General features: G+C 29.6%; 1 protein-coding gene across 1 annotated transcript in view; it reads left to right on the forward strand.

Moving 5' to 3' along the window:
* Window positions 1-3597: 3597 nt before the first annotated feature.
* The window catches only part of LOC119610968 (transcription factor hamlet), a 36785-nt gene continuing 20084 nt past the window's right edge, over window positions 3598-20298 (forward strand). Inside the window, 4 exon segments of the mRNA XM_037966394.1 lie at window positions 3598-3709; window positions 9270-9769; window positions 17649-17786; window positions 17860-18019. Coding sequence (XP_037822322.1) covers window positions 3682-3709; window positions 9270-9769; window positions 17649-17786; window positions 17860-18019 — 826 coding nt within the window. The 5' untranslated portion in view covers window positions 3598-3681.

Here is a 20298-nt window from a genome sequence, read left to right on the forward strand (position 1 = left end):
TATTCCATAAACTAGTCAGTAGACTAGTCTATTGAATAGTCTGTGGACTAGTCTATTGACTAGTCCGTGGACTAGGCTATTGACTAGTCTGTAAACAAGTATACGACTAGTCTATTGACTGGTCTAAAACTAGTCTATTGACTAGTCTAAGACTAGTCTATTGAATAGTCTATAGTCTAGTCTATGCACTAGTTTATGGACTAGTCTGTGAACTAGTCTATTACTCAACTAGTCTGTGAACTTTTTTTATGGACTAGTCTATTCACTAGTCTACGGACTAGCCTATGGACTAGTCTTTGACTAGTCTATTGACTTGTCTATTGACTAGTATATGGATTATTTTATAGACTAGTCTACTGACTAGTTTATAAACGATTCTATGAACTATAGGTTAGTCTATGGACTAGTTCATTGAGTAGTCTACGGACTAGTCTATTGAGTAGGTCTATTGACTAGTCTATGAACTAGTTTATCGACTAGTCTATGGACTAGTTTATGGACTAGTCAGTGGTCCAGTTTATGGACTAGTCTATTGACTAGTCTACGAACTAGTCTATTGACTAGTCTACGAACTGGTCTATTGACTAGTCTACGAACTAGTATATTAACTAGTCTACGGACTATTCTATTCAGTAGTCTACGGACTATTCTATTGTCTAGTATATGCACTATTTTATGGACTTATCTATGGACTATAGACTAGTCTATTGACTGGTCTATTGACTAGTCTATGGACTTGTCTATTGATTAGTCTATGTACTACTCAATAGACTAGTGTATTGCCTAGCCTATTGACTAGTATATGAACTAGTCTATTGAATACTATATTGATTAATATAGGGACTATTGTATGGACTAATATATGGACTATAGACTAGTCTATTGACTTTTCTATGGACTTGTCTATTGATTAGTCTATGGACTACTCTATAGACTAGTGTATTGCCTAGTCTTTTGACAAGTCTATGAACTAGTCTATTGACTAGTCTATATACTAGTGGTCTAGTTTGTCGATTAGTCTGTGGACTATTTTATGGACTAGTCAATGGACTAGTCCATTGACTTGCCTATTGACTAGTATATGGACTATTTTATGGACTAGTCTATGGACTCCATTGAATATTCTATTGATTAGTCTATTGACTAGTCTATGGACTAATTTATGACCTATAGACTAGTCCATTGACTGGTCTATTGACTAGTCTATAGATTTGTCTATTAATAAGTCTATAGACTGGTCTACGGACTAGTCTATGGATTAATCTATGACCTATAGACTAGTCCATTGACTGGTCTATTGACTACTCTATGGATTTGTCTATTGATTAGTCTATGGACTAGTCTATAGACTGGTTTATGGACTACTACATAGACTAGTGAATTGCAAAGTCTATTGACTAGTATATGAACTAGTCGGTAAACTAGTTTTTGGTTAAATCTATGGACTAGTGTATGAACTAGTCTATGGATTATAAACTAGTCTACGGACTAATATATTGACTAGTCTATGGATTGGTTTATGAACTAGTATAGTCTATTGACTATTCTCTGGACTAGTCTATAGACTAGTCAATATATTAGTCCGATATTCTGTTGACTAGTTTGTGGACAAGTCTATTGGTTGTGGTGTGGACTAGTCTATGAACTAGTTTATTGACTAGTTCATAGTGTATCGACTGGTCTATGAACTTGTAGATACTAGTCTCTATTGAATTCTCTTTGGACTAGTTTATGGACCCGTCTAAGGGCTAATCTATGGAGTTGCATATGGATTAGCTTATGAATTACTCTATTGACTAGTCTATAGACTGGTCTATGCACTAGTCTATTGTCTAGTTTTTGGATGGGGCTATGTATAAGTCTATTAACTGGTTTAGGGTGTAAAGTAATGACTGGTCTATGGTTTAGCAAATGTTTTTGATATTAAAAAAGGTACTAAAAAACTACTACAATATATAAAACTTTCCATTCCTGTTTTACACAAAAATGTAAAAAGGAATACCAAGAAAAAAGTTATAAAAATATTTCTGAGGTTTTGGGACTGAGACGTTGGTTTAAGCGGGATGATGGCTAAAGTGGGGTTTTTAATATATTCTTATGGTTTTTATGTTTTTTTACGTTTGTGTTTTGCTTTTGAGGTTGGGGAAATTGAAACAGACGAATGTGTCTTTTTTTTTTTTTGTATATTTTTTTCTTTTCTCCTATATCGTATAATCTGTGTACTAGACTAGGGTTTGAACAGCAATACAGCTACTGCTGTTGGACATAAGTTAGTTGGTGTAAAACTTCTTAGCAAATAAACTAAACGGCGGTAAAAATTTTTCGTAACAAAATACGTGTGCTTGTTAGTAGAAAGAAAATTATCTTTTTGAGACAAAAAAAAATAATCAAAATAATTCCAATTAGAATATTTTAGTTTTGCAACAGTAAAATGTTAAATATACTCAAAAATTTGTGATAGGAAACAACCCCTACTGAGAGTATAGTTGATTGAGTAACTGGTTTAATCATCATCATCATTATTATCCTCATTATAATGTAAAGAGTACAACATATCATGTCTGTGTGAGTGTAGGATTTTGAGTAGTTGTATGAGTAGAAATAACGATACATCGTCCTGCAATCTACCCTCTTAAACTGTTGGTTTTGTTGTTCTTCTTGTTGTTGTTGATAATTGTGTTGCTGATGTTGTATATAGATGTTGAGGATGATACTTATAGGTTGATGCTCTACTGTTAGCATTTACCCATCATCTATGGCTACAACCACCACCAAGCAAAACCTTTATTATTGCTGTTGTTGTTGTTGTTGTTGGTTATACATTCTGCCCTTACTGATGTGAGTGTTCTGTTGTTGTTTTTTTGTTTGAAATTCAATCTCAATGTTTGTTTATTTGTTAGAAGAGATTCATCTCTTTACAGATACACGACGACAACGACAAAAACACAAACGGTCACAATTGAATATACAATCGCACCACTCACATACAACATCCTCACAACACACAACACAACATCATCATCTTCTTAATATTAAACCAACACACACAGTTCATTCTCTGTCACGACGTCATCACGTCAAATACGCGACACACTACGCATTCGTGTATATCCTATATAGATGGATATAATGTGATTGTGATATTTTACTAGTAGATTTCATAATTTGTTTTTGTTGTTATTACTACTACTACGGTTATTTCAAAAAACGAGAGACATCATCATCATCGACGTCATATTTATTATATATATTTTTTTTTCACTTTGGATACAAATTATTCTTTTTAAATGTGAAATATATATATAAAATTTCTTCCGTTTCTGTTACTGTGTTTCTGAGCGGTGGTTTTCTAATTCAGTATTTAATTGTAAAGAGTTTACGCAACCAGTTGTTACGCTTCCGTTTTGAAAATAATTGAAAAAAAAAACAAACAAAATTTTAAAATTGATAAAATTTGTGAAAAAAAAATTATATAAAAAATTTAAAATAATAATAAAAAACTAGTGTTTAAAAATTAATCTATGAAAATTATATAGAAATACTAAATATTTTAAATAAGTGTAACAAAAGTGCCAAAGTTTAAAAAAACCTAAATTAAAAGGATTTTAAAAACAAAAACAACGAAAATTTAAGGAAAATTTCTCAAAAATTTTTAAAACTGTGGAATAATATTCAAACAAAATGATATTTGATCGTTATGCCGTCTCAGGTAGGTTTTGGATTTTAAAAGTGTTTAAACTTTAACACGTCCCCCCTCCCCCCTTCTTAATAAGGGTCCCTTAGTCGTGGCTAAAAATATTAATAAAAGCCGTCGGAAAGACGGAAAACTTAAATGGCAGCATGATTGCAGATATTTTGCATAAATTGATTGGTTCAGAATTTTTTTGTTAAAAATAATGATTTTAACAAAAATGTTAAGAAAATTTTGAAACCAAAAAAAGTACTTTTTTCCAAATTTTCTTTATTAAGGTTCTTTATAACAAAAATATATAAAACAAGATGCTTGTGCCTTTAAAATAAAGTTTTAAAATAAAGTTTTAATACAAAATACTTTTAACGTAAATTCCCCTTAATAAGGGATTTATAACAAAAAAGTACTTTTTAAAAAAGTTAAATTTTTCATAAAAAATATATAAAACTAGTTGTCCCTTTAAAAAAAAGTTTTAATAGTTTTATTTTAAAAGAAATCTAACGTAAATTCCCGTCCATAAGGGATTTATAACAAAAAAGTACTTTTTTAAAAAGTTAATTTTTTTTTAAAATTTTATTAAAACCAAATTTAAACAGATTTCAATTAAAAAAAAACTCCAAAAAAGTACTTTTTTAGTTAAACTAAAACTACTAAGAAAAAAGGTACTTTTTTTGTAAATCCCCTTTATTAAGGTTGCTTATACCCAAAATATATAAAACGAGTTTTTAAGCCTTTCAAATTAAAGTTTTAATAGTTTTGTTTTAAATTAAATTCCAACAAAATACTTTAAACGTAAATTCCCCTCCATAAGGGATTTATAACAATAAAAGTACTTTTTTAAAAGTTAAGTTTTTCATCATTTTACCAAAACTATTAAAACAAATGGTTTTCAACAAATAAAAGCTTTATTATAGTATTTTAAGCTAAATATGTATTGAATATGAAAACGGCCCTGAAAGGCCCCTCAAATTTCTAAAAAATAATTTCAAATAAATTATATTAATAACAATATTTTGAGGGAAAAGTTTTTATTAAAAAAAAGTACTTTTTCGTATTAGCATTCGTTTCAGCAAGGGGACTAATAATTAATAAACAATTTTGTATTAATTTTCTTTCAAATATAATTGAAATGACTTATCAAATAAATTGACATCACTTTCTGAGCTTTTTTTTATAAAAAAATTCGGTTTATCTGAAAAAAGTACTGTTTTTGGTACTATTTTATAAAATATGTATCCTTCTACATATGAATATTTAGTAATAGACTAACACTACGTTACAGAATATTTTCAGAATAACATTTTAGTTGTCTCAACAGGGAAGGGGAAAAAGTACCAACGTTTTCATTTAAAATATTGGTTTTAACTTAAAAAATGTTCTTTCCAATTTACGGACTATTGCCACTATTAAGGGGAGTAAGATTGGGTAAATTCAATAACGTAATATCTACTAAAATAAAGAAAATACAACAACAATACTAAACGTGATTTATTACAAAGTGTAACGGTCTGGTACTTTTGGAACGTTTAAGGGTTTAAGGGTAATAGACTAACGTTATGTTAGTGAATGTTTTCAGTATTGTTGTTTTAATAGGGAGTGGGAAAAAAGTACCTAAAACGGCCTAAAAATGGTACATTAAAGTTTATTGGAACTTTTTAAAACAATTTTGATAAAATTTTAAAAAATTGTTACAATTTAGTCAAACTAAATAGTGTAGTATTTGGAATGTGGATATCAGGCCCTATATGGGACCAAATTTGTGGGAATAATTTGGTACTTTTTCTACATACTTTTTAAGCAATTCAAAACAGATTTGTTTAAGTTTAAGCTTTTCTGTTACCTAAAACTTTAAACTGTGAATATTTTGAAAATTTACATGTAGCAAAAGTATGTTGCTGAGTTGAAAAGTGGAAAAAAAGGTACTTTTTTTAAAAGAAGGTACTTTTTGCAAAACAAGAATTTTTTATAATTTTCAATTTCTAATTCTTTTTCTTTTAAATTTCAAGGTTGTTTTTAATATAGAAATAAGAATTTTAATATAATTGTTATCGAAAAAACCAAAAAAAAGTACCAAAAAAAGGGAACTTTTTGGTACTTTTTTTGTTTTTTATCAGGTACTTTTTGAATTTTGTTATAAATATTGAATATATCAACATAAAATTAATTAAAAGCAACATGAATGATTGCTAAGCTGTAAGAGAGGACTTTTGGTACTTTTTTTTTTTGTTCTTTTAAAGGGTACCTTTTGGAATTTTGTATAAAATTTAATCTAGAATTATAAATTAGTTCAGGCCATATCTTGTTAGAATGATAAACTATAAAAGAGAAAAGAAAGGTACTTTTTGGTTCAACAAATGGTACTTTTTTTGGTGCCACTCTAATAAGTACATAAGTACTTGAAAAAGTAAACAACATTTAAACAAATAGATAATAGTTAATATACTAAAATATAAAAACAAAATTTCAAGTTAAATTATCTTAAAACAATCTGACACTAAAGGAAATCACAAAATTTGGCATTATCAGGTGATGTCCATCAAGTGATTTTTTTTTTTTTTTTTTTGGGTTTTAACAACTATCTTCATATGACAACTAGATTTCAATAGCTAAGAAAATACGCAATAAGTACTTGATTGACAGTTATTGAGAGATGACAGACAAAAGACAAGACGTTTAATCGTGTTAATAGCAAATCATGCACACAGATAGTTTATTATCATTTTGAAACGTTTAACTAAAGTTTAAGGGGGAAAAAGCACAAAAAAAGTACTTTAAAACAAAACTGTCACACAACTGCAAATCTGCAGTAATGAAGAACTTAAAAAAGAAATTTTTGAAAATTAAGTTTTTAAAAGGAAATTTTCCTTATTTTTAGCTGACCACACACACATACATTTACACAACTAAATCATGTTAAATAATTTGGCGCTTAAAATTTTTGTTCCTTATTTATCTTAAAGTTTATTTATTTAGAGTGTTTTTTTACAATTTCTAACAAGAGCAAATATAGCATCTCTTACCTTTCTCGTTTTAGTGGTTCACCGCTTTTATTGTGTTTTATTTATCTTAAACAAGTGTGAATAACATTGTTTTTCAAAATTTTATGAAATTTAACAGATAAAACGAAGAAACACTTTTACAAAGAACTAATTACAACTCCCTTGTCAGGTACTTGATGTAAAGGGGAAACATACATAGACACATACATATATAAATAAATATTGATAAAGGATTTGTGTTGTTTCTTAAGAAGATATGGCGCTATATATCACACATTACATGGAGTGTAAGGTAAAAGATATGTTAATAAGATCAAAATGGTTAAACGGTTTAATTCAAAAAAGGAAAAGTTCTTTTAGACTTCTGCAGTACTAATCAAGTAAATTGAAAAACCTTGTTAAAAACAATATAATTAATAACAAAATAAAAAAGTTAAGAGAAAAATTATAATATCATTAGATTTGTAATCTTAGTAGCTATCTTTAGTTATATTTTTTGCTTTATAATACAATTCTAACATATTGCAAAGCTGTCCGTCCTTCTGTGTGAAAAACTTTTAAAAATTCATTTTCTATATGAAAAAAATTCTTATTAATTCTCTTAAAACTTAAAATTTTATATTGAATACTAAATTTAGCAGAATTTTGCTTATAGCATTAGATTTCCAAACAAAATATTTTTCATAATATATATTTTTTTTGTCCTTATTAAATTCTAGGACTTCGTAAGAACATCCTTCCTTCTGTGCAAAAGTTATAATTTTTGTCTTTAATTTTAACAGTTTCACAGCGGCTTTTTATAAAAAATATTTTTTTAAAAATATCCAAAAAATTTTAGCAAATTATTAATTTTTATATAATTGAATAAGCTGTGGGAGGAATATTTTTTAGGTTCTAAAAAAATTCCAAAACTTCACTAGAACGTCCGTCTTTCTTTTTATAAAAAGTAAATTTTTTCATATTTAGGATTTTTGCAGAGTGGCTTTTTATAAAAATAATTTTTTAAAAATATCAAAAAAAATTTAGCAAATTAATGATTTTTATCGTTATATATATAATTGAATTAGCTGTTGGGGGAATATTTTTTTAGGTTCTAATAAAATTCTAAGACTATGTTAGAACGTCCGTAATTCTGCCTAGAAAAAAAAATTGTATATTTAGGAATTTTGCAGAGCGGTTTTGTATAAACAATAATTTTTTAAAAATATCCAAAAAATTTTAGCAAATTAGTGATTTTTATCATTATATATATAATTGAATTAGCTGTTGGAGGAATATTTTTTTTAGGTCCTAAAAAAATTCTAACACTTTGTCAGAACGTCCGTCATTCTGCCTAGAAAAAAAGTAATTTTTTCATATTTAGGATTTTTGCACAGCGGATTTGTATAAAGAATAATTTTTTAAAAATATCAAAAAAAAAAATTTAGCAAATTATTGATTTTTATTGTTATATATAATTGAATTAACTGTTAGGAGAATAATTTTTTTAGGTCCTAATAAAATTTTAAGACTATGTTAGAACGTCCGTCATTCTGCCTAGAAAAAAAGTATTTTTTTATATATTTAGGATTTTGGCAGAGCGGCTTTGTATAAAAAATAATTTTTTAAAAATATCAAAAAAATTTTAATAGATTATTAATTTTTATCATTATTATATAATTGAATTAACTGTTGGGGGAATATTTTTTTTAGGTCCTCAAAAAATTCTAACACTTTGTTAGAACGTCCGTCATTCTGCCTAGAAAAAAAGTATTTTTTATATATTTAGGATTTAAGCAGCAGGCCAATGAGAAATGTTAGTTTGTAAGCGTTTTTAAGAATTTTAAAATTTCAATTTCATTGTTGTATTACCCATAGAAATATCAGTTCATTATATATAAGTTCTGTTAAATTATCCCCTACTAATAGGTTGTTTAAATGTCTGTCGTTCTGTCTGAAACTAATACAATTTATATAATAATGTTTTTTAATTTTTAGCAGCGGTCCTTTTATATATTAAACATTTTTCCTTAAAGCAAATAGCTAAAAGAAGTTTTATTTTATCGTTGTATTTGTTATCGTTTTATCCATCGTTTAAGATATTTTTGATGTCTTTATATAGTTCCCTGTTATTGTAGCTACGTCTGTCCTTCTGTGTAAAAATTTTACAATTTTTATTTTTTATTTTTTTTTTTTCATATTTGAAACCGGAGGGTTTCAAAAATTAAAATTTTTGACTTGAATCAAAACTTTATGGGAATTTTGTTGTTATCTTAGGGTTTCCTGGAAAAAATATATGTCATTTTTATATAGTTTTGGTTGCCTTGTAAAGATCTAAGGCACTGTATCAATGTCTGTCATTCTGTGTATTTATAAGCGTGATATACTTTGAAACCATTTGGAATCAAAATTCTTTAGGAATCAGAAAAATACTTTTTGATATAGTATTAGCACTTAGTACCAATTTCTATAATTAATTTTCTTCTGTTGCCTAGAACAAAATTCTTTGTAAATAATAATAACTTTATGTCTAGTTTAAAGAAACTTATTTAGTTTATTATTTAATTTTATTTTTTTCTTTTTAAATCCCTTTTTTTTAGGCAGCACAGTTGACGACTACGAATTCGGTGGTGCATTCAAACAATATCCCAATAATTTGGCCTCACCCGATTCCACAAATACTTTACGTTTGTCCACCAATACCAACGATATTAACAGTTATCATAATACACAAACACATCATCAGCATCAACATCATCAGCAGCAGCAGCGTCTTAACGGTTATAGTCAAAGTAATTCACCTACTAGTCGTTCATTGGGCGGTCTTATTGATTCTACAACATTTACGAATACATTATCGCATACACCAGCCCATATGGAACATTTATTTAGTAGTAAACTACAAGCTGAAAGGCTTTTACTAGAATTGACACGTTTTCAAGAAACTATCTGTGATTTAAAATCAAGCGAAAATGGCATTGGTTCTGGTTCTGGTCCGGGAGGCAGTGCTGGTGTTATAGCTAAACAGCATTTAAGAAGAGGCACACGTTTTGGCCCGTTTGCTATGACGGAAACAACGGAGAAATCAAATGCTTGGGATGTAAGTAGCAAAATCTACAGGACAATTTTTAGGCAATTTTAATCCTTTCACATCTGTTTATGTTTTGTTACGTTCTATCTTTTTTTTTCCCTTAAAATGTGTGCAATTTTTTGGCATTAGATCAAATTTCGCAATTATAAGACATTTTCATTAAAATTCAAACAGATTTTATTTTTTGTAACTTAATCCTGTTACAGCATTAAACCCAAAATAATATTCATGACGTTTAAATTTAGCCAGATATATTCACACACCGCACAAAATTGCAACCGAATTAGAAAGAAATCACCCAAAAATTAATTCGTTTTTGGGTGCGAAATTAAATGTTTGGAAAGTTATTTAATTAAAGAAAAAAAGATGTTCGTGCTAAAAATGTTCTCCCTTAGGGAAACTGTTAAAACTCTTCAAATTGACTGACAAATCAATTAGACAATTAAAAACAGGCAAAAAAATGTTTAGCACACACACATACACACACGCAAATGTGTTATATGCAGAATTTAACTGCCCCGTTAAAGGATAATACCCTAAATACCCCATCACTCACCCTACAAATGAACACAACCAGAGCTAATTTTCAACAAACACACGCACACACACACACACAAAAGATTTTGTCCAAAAAAAAAGAGAAGAGCGAAAAACTAAAACGGAAGCAAATAAGCGCAAATCCACAAAGTATTTCCTAAATGAGGCTTAAATTCGGTCTATAGATAATTCCAATTAGGGGCTTGTCACACTCTATGCTTAAAATAACAACAACAATAGCACCTTTATCATTTGCAATATCTCTATGACAAAAAAAATAAAGATTGACAGACAATCCAATCAATTTTTTTGGGTAAAGAAAGTAAATTGAGTTTAAGATCAGCAGCTACTCAGGTAGCATTCATGCTATATTGGCAATATTTATAAAACACACTCGAAACCGTATCTCTTGTATCTTTTTCATCCGACAACAAATAATAATTTTCACAGTTTTTAAGTGTTTGAGCTGTGAAACATCTATAAAATAAACATTTTGTAAATTCGAAACTATTGAAATGTTGTCTTGTCTTGTCTAGTGTAACAGGAATTATTATGATTTCATAAACATATTTCTACACTCTTTCATTGGCAAAGGTGCAAAAATGTCTATTCCTATGTTATGGTTTTATTTAAATCTTTTAACACAAAAACAAAGTCTCAGTTGACATTAGTAAATGTGTTAGACTTTTTTTTTTTGCTTTAGCAAGCAACAAAATAAAAACAGGAAACAAATGTATATCAATTTTAATCCTCATATTCAGATGAGATTAAAGATGATCCTGCCTTATTTAGGGATGTTTTTTTGCTTGTCCTTCTTTTTCATTATAATCATAAATTCTCATATTTTGTTTAAAAAATTAGCAAAAATAACCTAAAAAAATGTAAGAGTTAAATTAGAGCATTTTTAAGGCTTCAATATGAAAACCAAATTGAAAAATAGCTTAGAAATTTAAGATACATTCTTTAAAGTTTAAATTAGTGAGCAACAAACACAGTCCCAGATTACGAAGATTTATCAGTTTTTTTATACAGATATCAAACATTTATATTTTGCTCTTTCCCACCTCTTATCTAAATCGTTTAAAGCTGGCTTTAAACGACTAGACTATAGACTAGATTATAGACAAGACTAGGCTGTAGACTAGACTATAAACTAGACTACAGACTACTCTATAGACTAGACTATAAACTAGACTATAGACTAGACTATAGACTAGACTATAGACTAGACTATAGACTAGACTATAGACTAGACTATAGACTAGACTATAGACTAGACTATAGACTAGACTATAGACTAGACTATAGACTAGACTATAGACTAGACTATAGACTAGACTATAGACTAGACTATAGACTAGACTATAGACTAGACTATAGACTAGACTATAGACTAGACTATAGACTAGACTATAGACTAGACTATAGACTAGACTATAGACTAGACTATAGACTAGACTATAGACTAGACTATAGACTAGACTATAGACTAGACTATAGACTAGACTATAGACTAGACTATAGACTAGACTATAGACTAGACTATAGACTAGACTATAGACTAGACTATAGACTAGACTATAGACTAGACTATAGACTAGACTATAGACTAGACTATAGACTAGACTATAGACTAGACTATAGACTAGACTATAGACTAGACTATAGACTAGACTATAGACTAGACTATAGACTAGACTATAGACTAGACTATAGACTAGACTATAGACTAGACTATAGACTAGACTATAGACTAGACTATAGACTAGACTATAGACTAGACTATAGACTAGACTATAGACTAGACTATAGACTAGACTATAGACTAGACTATAGACTAGACTATAGACTAGACTATAGACTAAAGACTAGACTATAGACTAGACTATAGACTAGACTATAGACTAGACTATAGACTAGACTATAGACTAGACTATAGACTAGACTATAGACTAGACTATAGACTAGACTATAGACTAGACTATAGACTAGACTAGACTAGACTATAGACTATAGACTAGACTAGACTATAGACTAGACTAGACTATAGACTAGACTAGACTATAGACTAGACTAGACTATAGACTAGACTAGACTATAGACTAGACTATAGACTAGACTATAGACTAGACTATAGACTAGACTATAGACTAGACTATAGACTAGACTATAGACTAGACTATAGACTAGACTATAGACTAGACTATAGACTAGACTATAGACTAGACTATAGACTAGACTATAGACTAGACTATAGATTATACTAGACTGCAGACTTGACTATAACCAAGACTACAGTCTTTACTATAAACTAGATTACAAACTAGACTATAGACTAAACTAGAGACTAGACTAAAGAGACTATAGTCGAGTCTATAGTGTAGACTAGTTACTTCTATACTCTAGTTTTAAGACTGTTTTTTTATAGTCTTGTCTAAACTTTACTGTCTATAGTCTAGTCATTAGTCTAGTCTATAGTCTAGTCTATAGTCTAGTCTATAGTCTAGTCTATAGTCTAGTCTATAGTCTAGTCTATAGTCTAGTCTATAGTCTAGTCTATAGTCTAGTCTATAGTCTAGTCTATAGTCTAGTCTATAGTCTAGTCTATAGTCTAGTCTATAGTCTAGTCTATAGTCTAGTATATAGTCTAGTCTATAGTCTAGTCTATAGTCTAGTCTAGTCTATAGTCTAGTCTATAGTCTAGTCTATAGTCTAGTCTATAGTCTAGTCTGTAGTCTAGTCTATAGTCTAGTCTATAGTCTAGTCTGTAGTCTAGTCTATAGTCTAGTCTGTAGTTTAGACAATAGTTTACTATATAGTCCAGTCTACAGGCTAGTTTATAATATAGTCTACAGTGTAGTCTAGTACATACTAGTTTAGTCAATAGTCTAGTCTATAGTTTACTCTATAGTTTAGTCTACAGTTTAGTCTGTAGGTTAGTGTATAGTTTAGTCTATAGTTTAGACTATAGTTTAGTCTTTAGTTATAGTTGAAAGAATATAAGTTTTGAGTCAAAGTGTTAGCAAAAATTTATGATTGGATCGAGGTTTTCTATTTGTATGTAAAACAGGCGTATGGTTAACTCTCTAATCTTGATTCTTGTATATACATTAAAGTTTAAACTTTTTCTCCACAAAACGTTAGTTAAACTAAGTGTATACATGTGTCACATAAGATGCTTCACATCCACAAAAAGCATTTGGAATATTTGTATTTTAAACTCACACATTATACTTGAAGTTCTTTTGTAAGGCAGTTGTTGAAAAATTAAAAAAAAAAAAAAAACTTTTTTTTTTCAAAAAATTTATTTTAAATGAACAACTTATTTTAATAATTTCTTTAAACAATATAATTTTTGGAGCGTGTTGCATGTTGCATATTCACTTATGTATGTTGTTCATACGTACACATAAGCCACTTAATAAAAAAAAAACATTTATACATACAACAACAACAGCTGGATATTTAAAAAAAAGGACTCTTACATTCTGAAAGAGAGAAATAAAAATATCATTTAAATAACCGACGTTTTTCCAAATGACTTGCTAGACAAGAGCATCTAAATAAATTCAAACAGAGGAAAACATTTTTTATATCGAAAAAAAGTGAAGAGGGTACCATGTGCAGAAATATTGTATGTGTATATATAAAAAAGCACAACTTTAACTGGCCATTGAAGTCTACAAATACCATTTTTAGTACATACATATACATACATATGTATGTATGTATGTAGGCATATTTGTATATAGAAAGGGAGTAAGGATTTAAGTATGTATAATGAAAAGTGAAGAGTTTATTTTTTTATTCATGTATTTTCGAATAGGACTGAAGAGTTGTTTTTGTTTAAAAAAAAATCAAAAAATATAAACGTTTTTTATAATTTTTTACACAAACTTACTACTACTACTACTACCCTTTACACTCCAGTTAATGTAAAATAAGGCGAGACGTCTTTATCATCAACAAATATTTAAAAAAAAACTATATGGTAAAAGTGATGCTTTACCAACTGCTGGCTGAGTGAATTGTTTGTGCAAAAAAAAAAAAAGGATTTTGAAAGTGATTATGAATTATAGAAAACAAACCCAGCAGTAGCTGAATAATGACAGTCTAACAAACATAAATTTTGCTTAAAAAAAATTTCACCAAAAATTTCCTTAAAAAATAAGGATTTCTTAGTAATATGTAAAGGTTTTTGAAATAACTGTTAATAAATTTTGTAAAATTAATTATTTTAGGTTATGCTTGGTTGAGTTTTTCTTTTATCTATTTCTTTATTACTACAAATATATACTCTAGGGGAAAGTATGCAGTGTCTTGTCTATTTCTTTTGTAGACTATGTGACGTCTTTCTTGCTTTTTGCTCGCATGAACACACAAGTGTTTTATACTTACTTTTAGCTTCTTAAGTAAGTATGCCGGTTAGTAGTTAGGTAGTGGCTACTGTTTAGTATTTTCTTTCTTTTTTTTGTGGTTTTCCTTTTTTAATTAGTCATGTCATTGTCTTGTCGTAGGGTTGACCGAACTTATGACAATTGTCTGTCACGCTCAATTCATTTATTATTAAAAGACCTAGTATTTAAGAATCTTAGTACAATGTTAGTCCTTAGAGTCTCACAAAGTATTTTAAGTTGATTAAGGGGAAAATACTAAAACCCAGATTGAATGAAATATGTCGGTCGTTCTATAGACAATTTTGCTGAAGGCCTTTGATTAATAATAGTCCAGTCTAGTCTATAGTCCAGTCTATAGTCGAGTCTATAATCTAGTCTATAATCTAGTCTATAGTCTAATCTATCGTCTAGTCTATAGTCTAGTCTATAGTATAGTCTATAGTCTAGTCTATAATCTAGTCTATAGTCTAGTCTATAGTATAGTCTATAGTATAGTCTAAAGTCTAGTCTATAGTCTAGTCTAAAGTCTAGTCTACAGTGTAGTCTATAGTCTAGTCTATAGTCTAGTCTATAGTCTAGTCTATAGTCTAGTCTATAGTCTAGTCTATAGTCTAGTCTATAGTCTAGTCTATAGTCTAGTCTATAGTCTAGTCTATGTCTAGTCTGTGTCTAGTCTATAGTCTAGTCTATAGTCTAGTCTATAGTCTAGTATATAGTCTAGTATATAGTCTACTCTAGTCTATAGTCTAGCCTATAGTCTAGCCTATAGTCTATTCTATAGTCTAGTCTATAGTCTAGTCTATAGTCTAGTCTATAGTCTAGTCTATAGTCTAGTCTATAGTCTAGTCTATAGTCTAGTCTATAGTCTAGTCTATAGTCTAGTCTATAGTCTAGTCTATAGTCTAGTCTATAGTCTAGTCTATAGTCTAGTCTATAGTCTAGTCTATAGTCTAGTCTATAGTCTAGTCTATAGTCTAGTCTATAGTCTAGTCTATAGTCTAGTCTATAGTCTAGTCTATAGTCTAGTCTATAGTCTAGTCTATAGTCTAGTCTATAGTCTAGTCTATAGTCTAGTCTATAGTCTAGTCTATAGTCTAGTCTATAGTCTAGTCTATAGTCTAGTCTAGTCTATAGTCTAGTCTATAGTCTAGTCTATAGTCTAGTCTATAGTCTAGTCTATAGTCTAGTCTATAGTCTAGTCTATAGTCTAGTCTATAGTCTAGTCTATAGTCTAGTCTATAGTCTAGTCTATAGTCTAGTCTATAGTCTAGTCTATAGTCTAGTCTATAGTCTAGTCTATAGTCTAGTCTATAGTCTAGTCTATAGTCTAGTCTATAGTCTAGTCTATAGTCTAGTCTATAGTCTAGTCTATAGTCTAGTCTATAGTCTAGTCTATAGTCTAGTCTATAGTCTAGTCTATAGTCTAGTCTATAGTCTAGTCTATAGTCTAGTCTAGTCTAGTCTATAGTCTAGTCTATAGTCTAGTCTATAGTCTAGTCTATAGTCTAGTCTATAGTCTAGTCTATAGTCTAGTCTATAGTCTAGTCTATAGTCTAGTCTATAGTCTAGTCTATAGTCTAGTCTATAGTCTAGTCTATAGTCTAGTCTATAGTCTAGTCTATAGTCTAGTCTATAGTCTAGTCTATAGTCTAGTCTATAGTCTAGTCTATAGTCCAGTCTATAGTCTAGTCTAGTCTATAGTCTAGTCTATAGTCTAGTCTATAGTCTAGTCTATAGTCTAGTCTATAGTCCAGTCTATAGTCTAGTCTAGTCTATAGTCTAGTCTATAGTCTAGTCTATAGTCTAGTCTATAGTCTAGTCTATAGTCTAGTCTAAAGTCTAGTCTATAGTCTAGTCTATAGTCTAGTCTAAAGTCTAGTCTAAAGTCTAGTATATAGTCTAATATATAGTCTAGTCTATAGTCTAGTATATAGTCTAATATATAGTCTAGTATTAGTCTAGTATATAGTCTAGTCTATAATCTAGTCTATAGTCTAGTAAATATTCTAGTCTATAGTCTAGTCTATAGTCTAGTCTATAGTCTAGTCTATAGTCTAGTCTATAGTCTAGTCTATAGTCTAGTCTATAGTCTAGTCTATAGTCTAGTCTATAGTCTAGTCTATAGTCTAGTCTATAGTCTAGTCTATAGTCTAGTCTATAGTCTAGTCTATAGTCTAGTCTATAGTCTAGTCTAGAGTCTAGTCTATAGTCTAGTCTATAGTCTAGTCTATAGTCTAATCTATAGTCTAGTCTATAGTCTAATCTATAGTCTAGTCTATAGTCTAATCTATAGTCTAATCTATAGTCTAATCTATAGTCTAGTCTATAGTCTAGTCTATAATCTAGTCTATAGTCTAATCTATAGTCTAGTCTATAGTCTAATCTATAGTCTAGTCTATAGTCTAATCTATAGTCTAGTCTATAGTCTAATCTATAGTCTAGTCTATAATCTAATCTATAGTCTAGTCTATAGTCTAATCCATAGTCTAATCTGTAGTCTAGTCTATAGTCTAGTCTATAGGCCTACATGGCACACATAAAGACAGACAGACAGACAGATAGACGGACGGACGGACGGACATAGCGTAATGCACTCAGAAAGTGAATCTGGACCGAATGGTATACTTTTGGTGTTACAAACTACCCTCCTCACTATATCGGTGTATAAAAAAACACGTAAAAACTAGTTTACATTAAACAACTACCAAAATTTAACATTTTACTGTTAACAACACAATGTTAAAGTAAAGACACAAACCTCAAAGACAAAACCACAACTAGTTAACATAAAGTTAAACTTTACATTAGCTACGGAACGTTAGATGGCAGCAAAAAATATAAAAAAATTAACAAAATTCTATAAAATAAACTTTTTATTTAAAATTGTTTTTATATTAATTTTAAAACTTTTTTCTAATAAATTTCTTTTCGATTTATTTCTTTTTTACTTTTAGATCTTACCCATCTCCCATATACGCAGCCTATTAGAACCCTCACCCGAAGTTAAGCTGTTATTAAAGAAAATCCGTACCTCCTCCAATTTGGAAGGTGAAAAAGAGGCTAATTTTAATCATTTTTATGTAGCGGGTTGTGTAAGTAGTTGTTGTTTTTTGAAATAATTAAAATTTTTTTAAATTAATTTCTTCTTTGTTAATAAACACACAGCTTTGGTATGAATCAAATCGTGATATAGAGGCTGGTGAAGAGATAATAATCGATGGTCGACCCAAAGCCCTTTATGATCAACAGGATTTATTGACCAATGGTGAAATGCATAATGGTTCCTCAATACATAGCAGTGATGATAGAAGTGAACGTGATAATGGTAAGTGAAAGAAATTATACATCAATTTAGGGAATAAAAATCTTATAACATTTTTTAAAAATTTTGTTAAAATTTCACACTCTTAGTTTCTAGAAGATTTTTGTTAGAAAATTATTGTTAAATACTAATTATTTGTTATTTTAAAGTTAATTTTTTTTTTTTAAATTTCACTTTTAAGTATTTTCCCACCCTTTTTTTGTGTGGCAAAAATACTAGAAACGCATTAATTTATTGTTGTGCCATATGTCTTCTAGTCAAGGTTGTTATATATTCTTCTAACTTTGCACTCATATGTATATCGTTTTGATGAAGTGTATAAGTAGCAGGCACCTGAGCATGACTTCTTTTCCAAAATAAGTTTATGCCAACAAAGAAAATACGTTACAAACATATTTGTCTACTGAAAAGGTGTTTCGTTGGGTTGAGAAAATGTTTTTAAACTAAAACACCCTCTTCTGGATTTTAAATTGAAGACTTTGGGAAATTTTTTATAAAAAACGGTTACTTTAGCAAAGCATTTTTATTTTTTTGGATCACATTCAAAAAAGTTGAAGCACTTCGATCTACATATAAATCTCTTATTAAATCAATTACTTGGGCTTGAAGTAAAGTAATTGTAATCGTTACCCCTCAAGTCTGGTTTATATACAAATAGTCTAACTGTATTTAGCATTGTCCATCTGTCTTTCCATTATCCGTTTTCTGAAGGCCCTTGATTAACAAAGACTTTTTAACCCAGAAATCAAAGTTTACTATTCTAAAGGATTGAACTGTACTGGCCTCATCACATCAGGTTTTTCCGGTTGAAACACTCCCCCTTAAAAACCAACCTTTATTTATGAAATCTCTAATAACTTCTAAAAGTCTGATCTGATGACATGACAATAAAAGTTTATTATACCATAGAACTATATAACCATTTCGAATCGGTTGAAATATTATTTTTTCACATATACATATGTATGTACGTACATTGTACATATAAAACTGAATCCTTATTGAACGCTTTTGCGATATTCCTCTGTCTGTCCGTATTTCTATATGTTGAAAACAATTTTCTGAAGACCCCATTTATCTTTGGCATCTAAATTTTTAGTAATTGTATCAAATTTACTTTCGTTATATACATATTCTGAATTCTTATAAATCATTTAAGTTATATCCATCTGTCTGTATGTTTCCCCCTGGGGGCATGTTACCTTGGTGCAATATCCCGGGGAAAATAGGTGCTACCAATACCTCTCTAGTCTGCCGGGACTATAAACTGGTGATGATCAAATGTATCCTCGGCCTTTCCTTAGAATGATCATCTCATCTTCTTAGGACTTTAGACCAGTGATTGCTTTTTCCTTGTGGGGATTTGCATTGGGATTGCTTCCATGTTGTCTGTCATTCCGCAACGGTTCTACTATGGCAAGAGATTAGATAACTCGAGTTCTCCAGCAAAGTGCTTGTACATGGACCGTTACAGCCATGTACAAAAATTGCCACTTGAGACCGTTCTCAAGATAAGAGATAAGGCCGTCATGGCAGGTGTTAACGTTAAGCCCTTACACATCTTGTCTATCCCTCCGGTTGTCTGTCTGTCCGTATGTTTGTTAAAAACAATTTTCTGAAGACCCCAGATATTTTTGTTATTTAAATTTTCAGTAATTCTATCAAAATTACTTTCGATGTATAGATATTCTGTTCTGAATCTTTATAAAACGTTTTAGTTAAGTCCGTCTGTCTGTAGGTATATATGTATGTATGTATGTCCGTCCGTCTGTCTGTCTGTCTGTCTGTCTGTCTGCCTGTCCGTCCGTATGTTTGTTTGTTAAAAATTTTCTGAAGACCCCAAGTTAACTATTGAAAATCTAAAATAACGGAAAAATTTCCAAAAAATTCTAAATCCTGTAAGATAGGAAAATTCTAACCCTTTCAGCTCTTAGCTTGGGCAAATGCAAATTTGTTTTAAAACTCAACTACTTAAACACGTATTCACGTTAAGTATGTCAAACACTTATATTTTGATTAAATCCCCGACTTTTTCAATATAACAAAATATTAAAAAAAGTTTTTATAAAAACATTTTAAGCTGCAGGATTTTAAACATTGCCACGAGTCTTTATTTTAAAAGTATTTATAATTTTAATCCTTAATTGTGTTAAAATGAATCAACATGAAAACAACATTAACAGCTACTACTAGTTTAAAGTCTTGATCTGCAGTTAAGATCAGCAAGCAGGAAATTTTTAGCTCAAATCCTACAAACATTGTAAATTACAAGGCTCTTGCCT

This window comes from Lucilia sericata, unplaced genomic scaffold, assembly GCF_015586225.1.
Source record: "Lucilia sericata isolate MDLA Ls3-8-SP2 unplaced genomic scaffold, ASM1558622v1 Contig001326F_arrow, whole genome shotgun sequence".
Lineage (NCBI taxonomy): Eukaryota > Metazoa > Arthropoda > Insecta > Diptera > Calliphoridae > Lucilia > Lucilia sericata.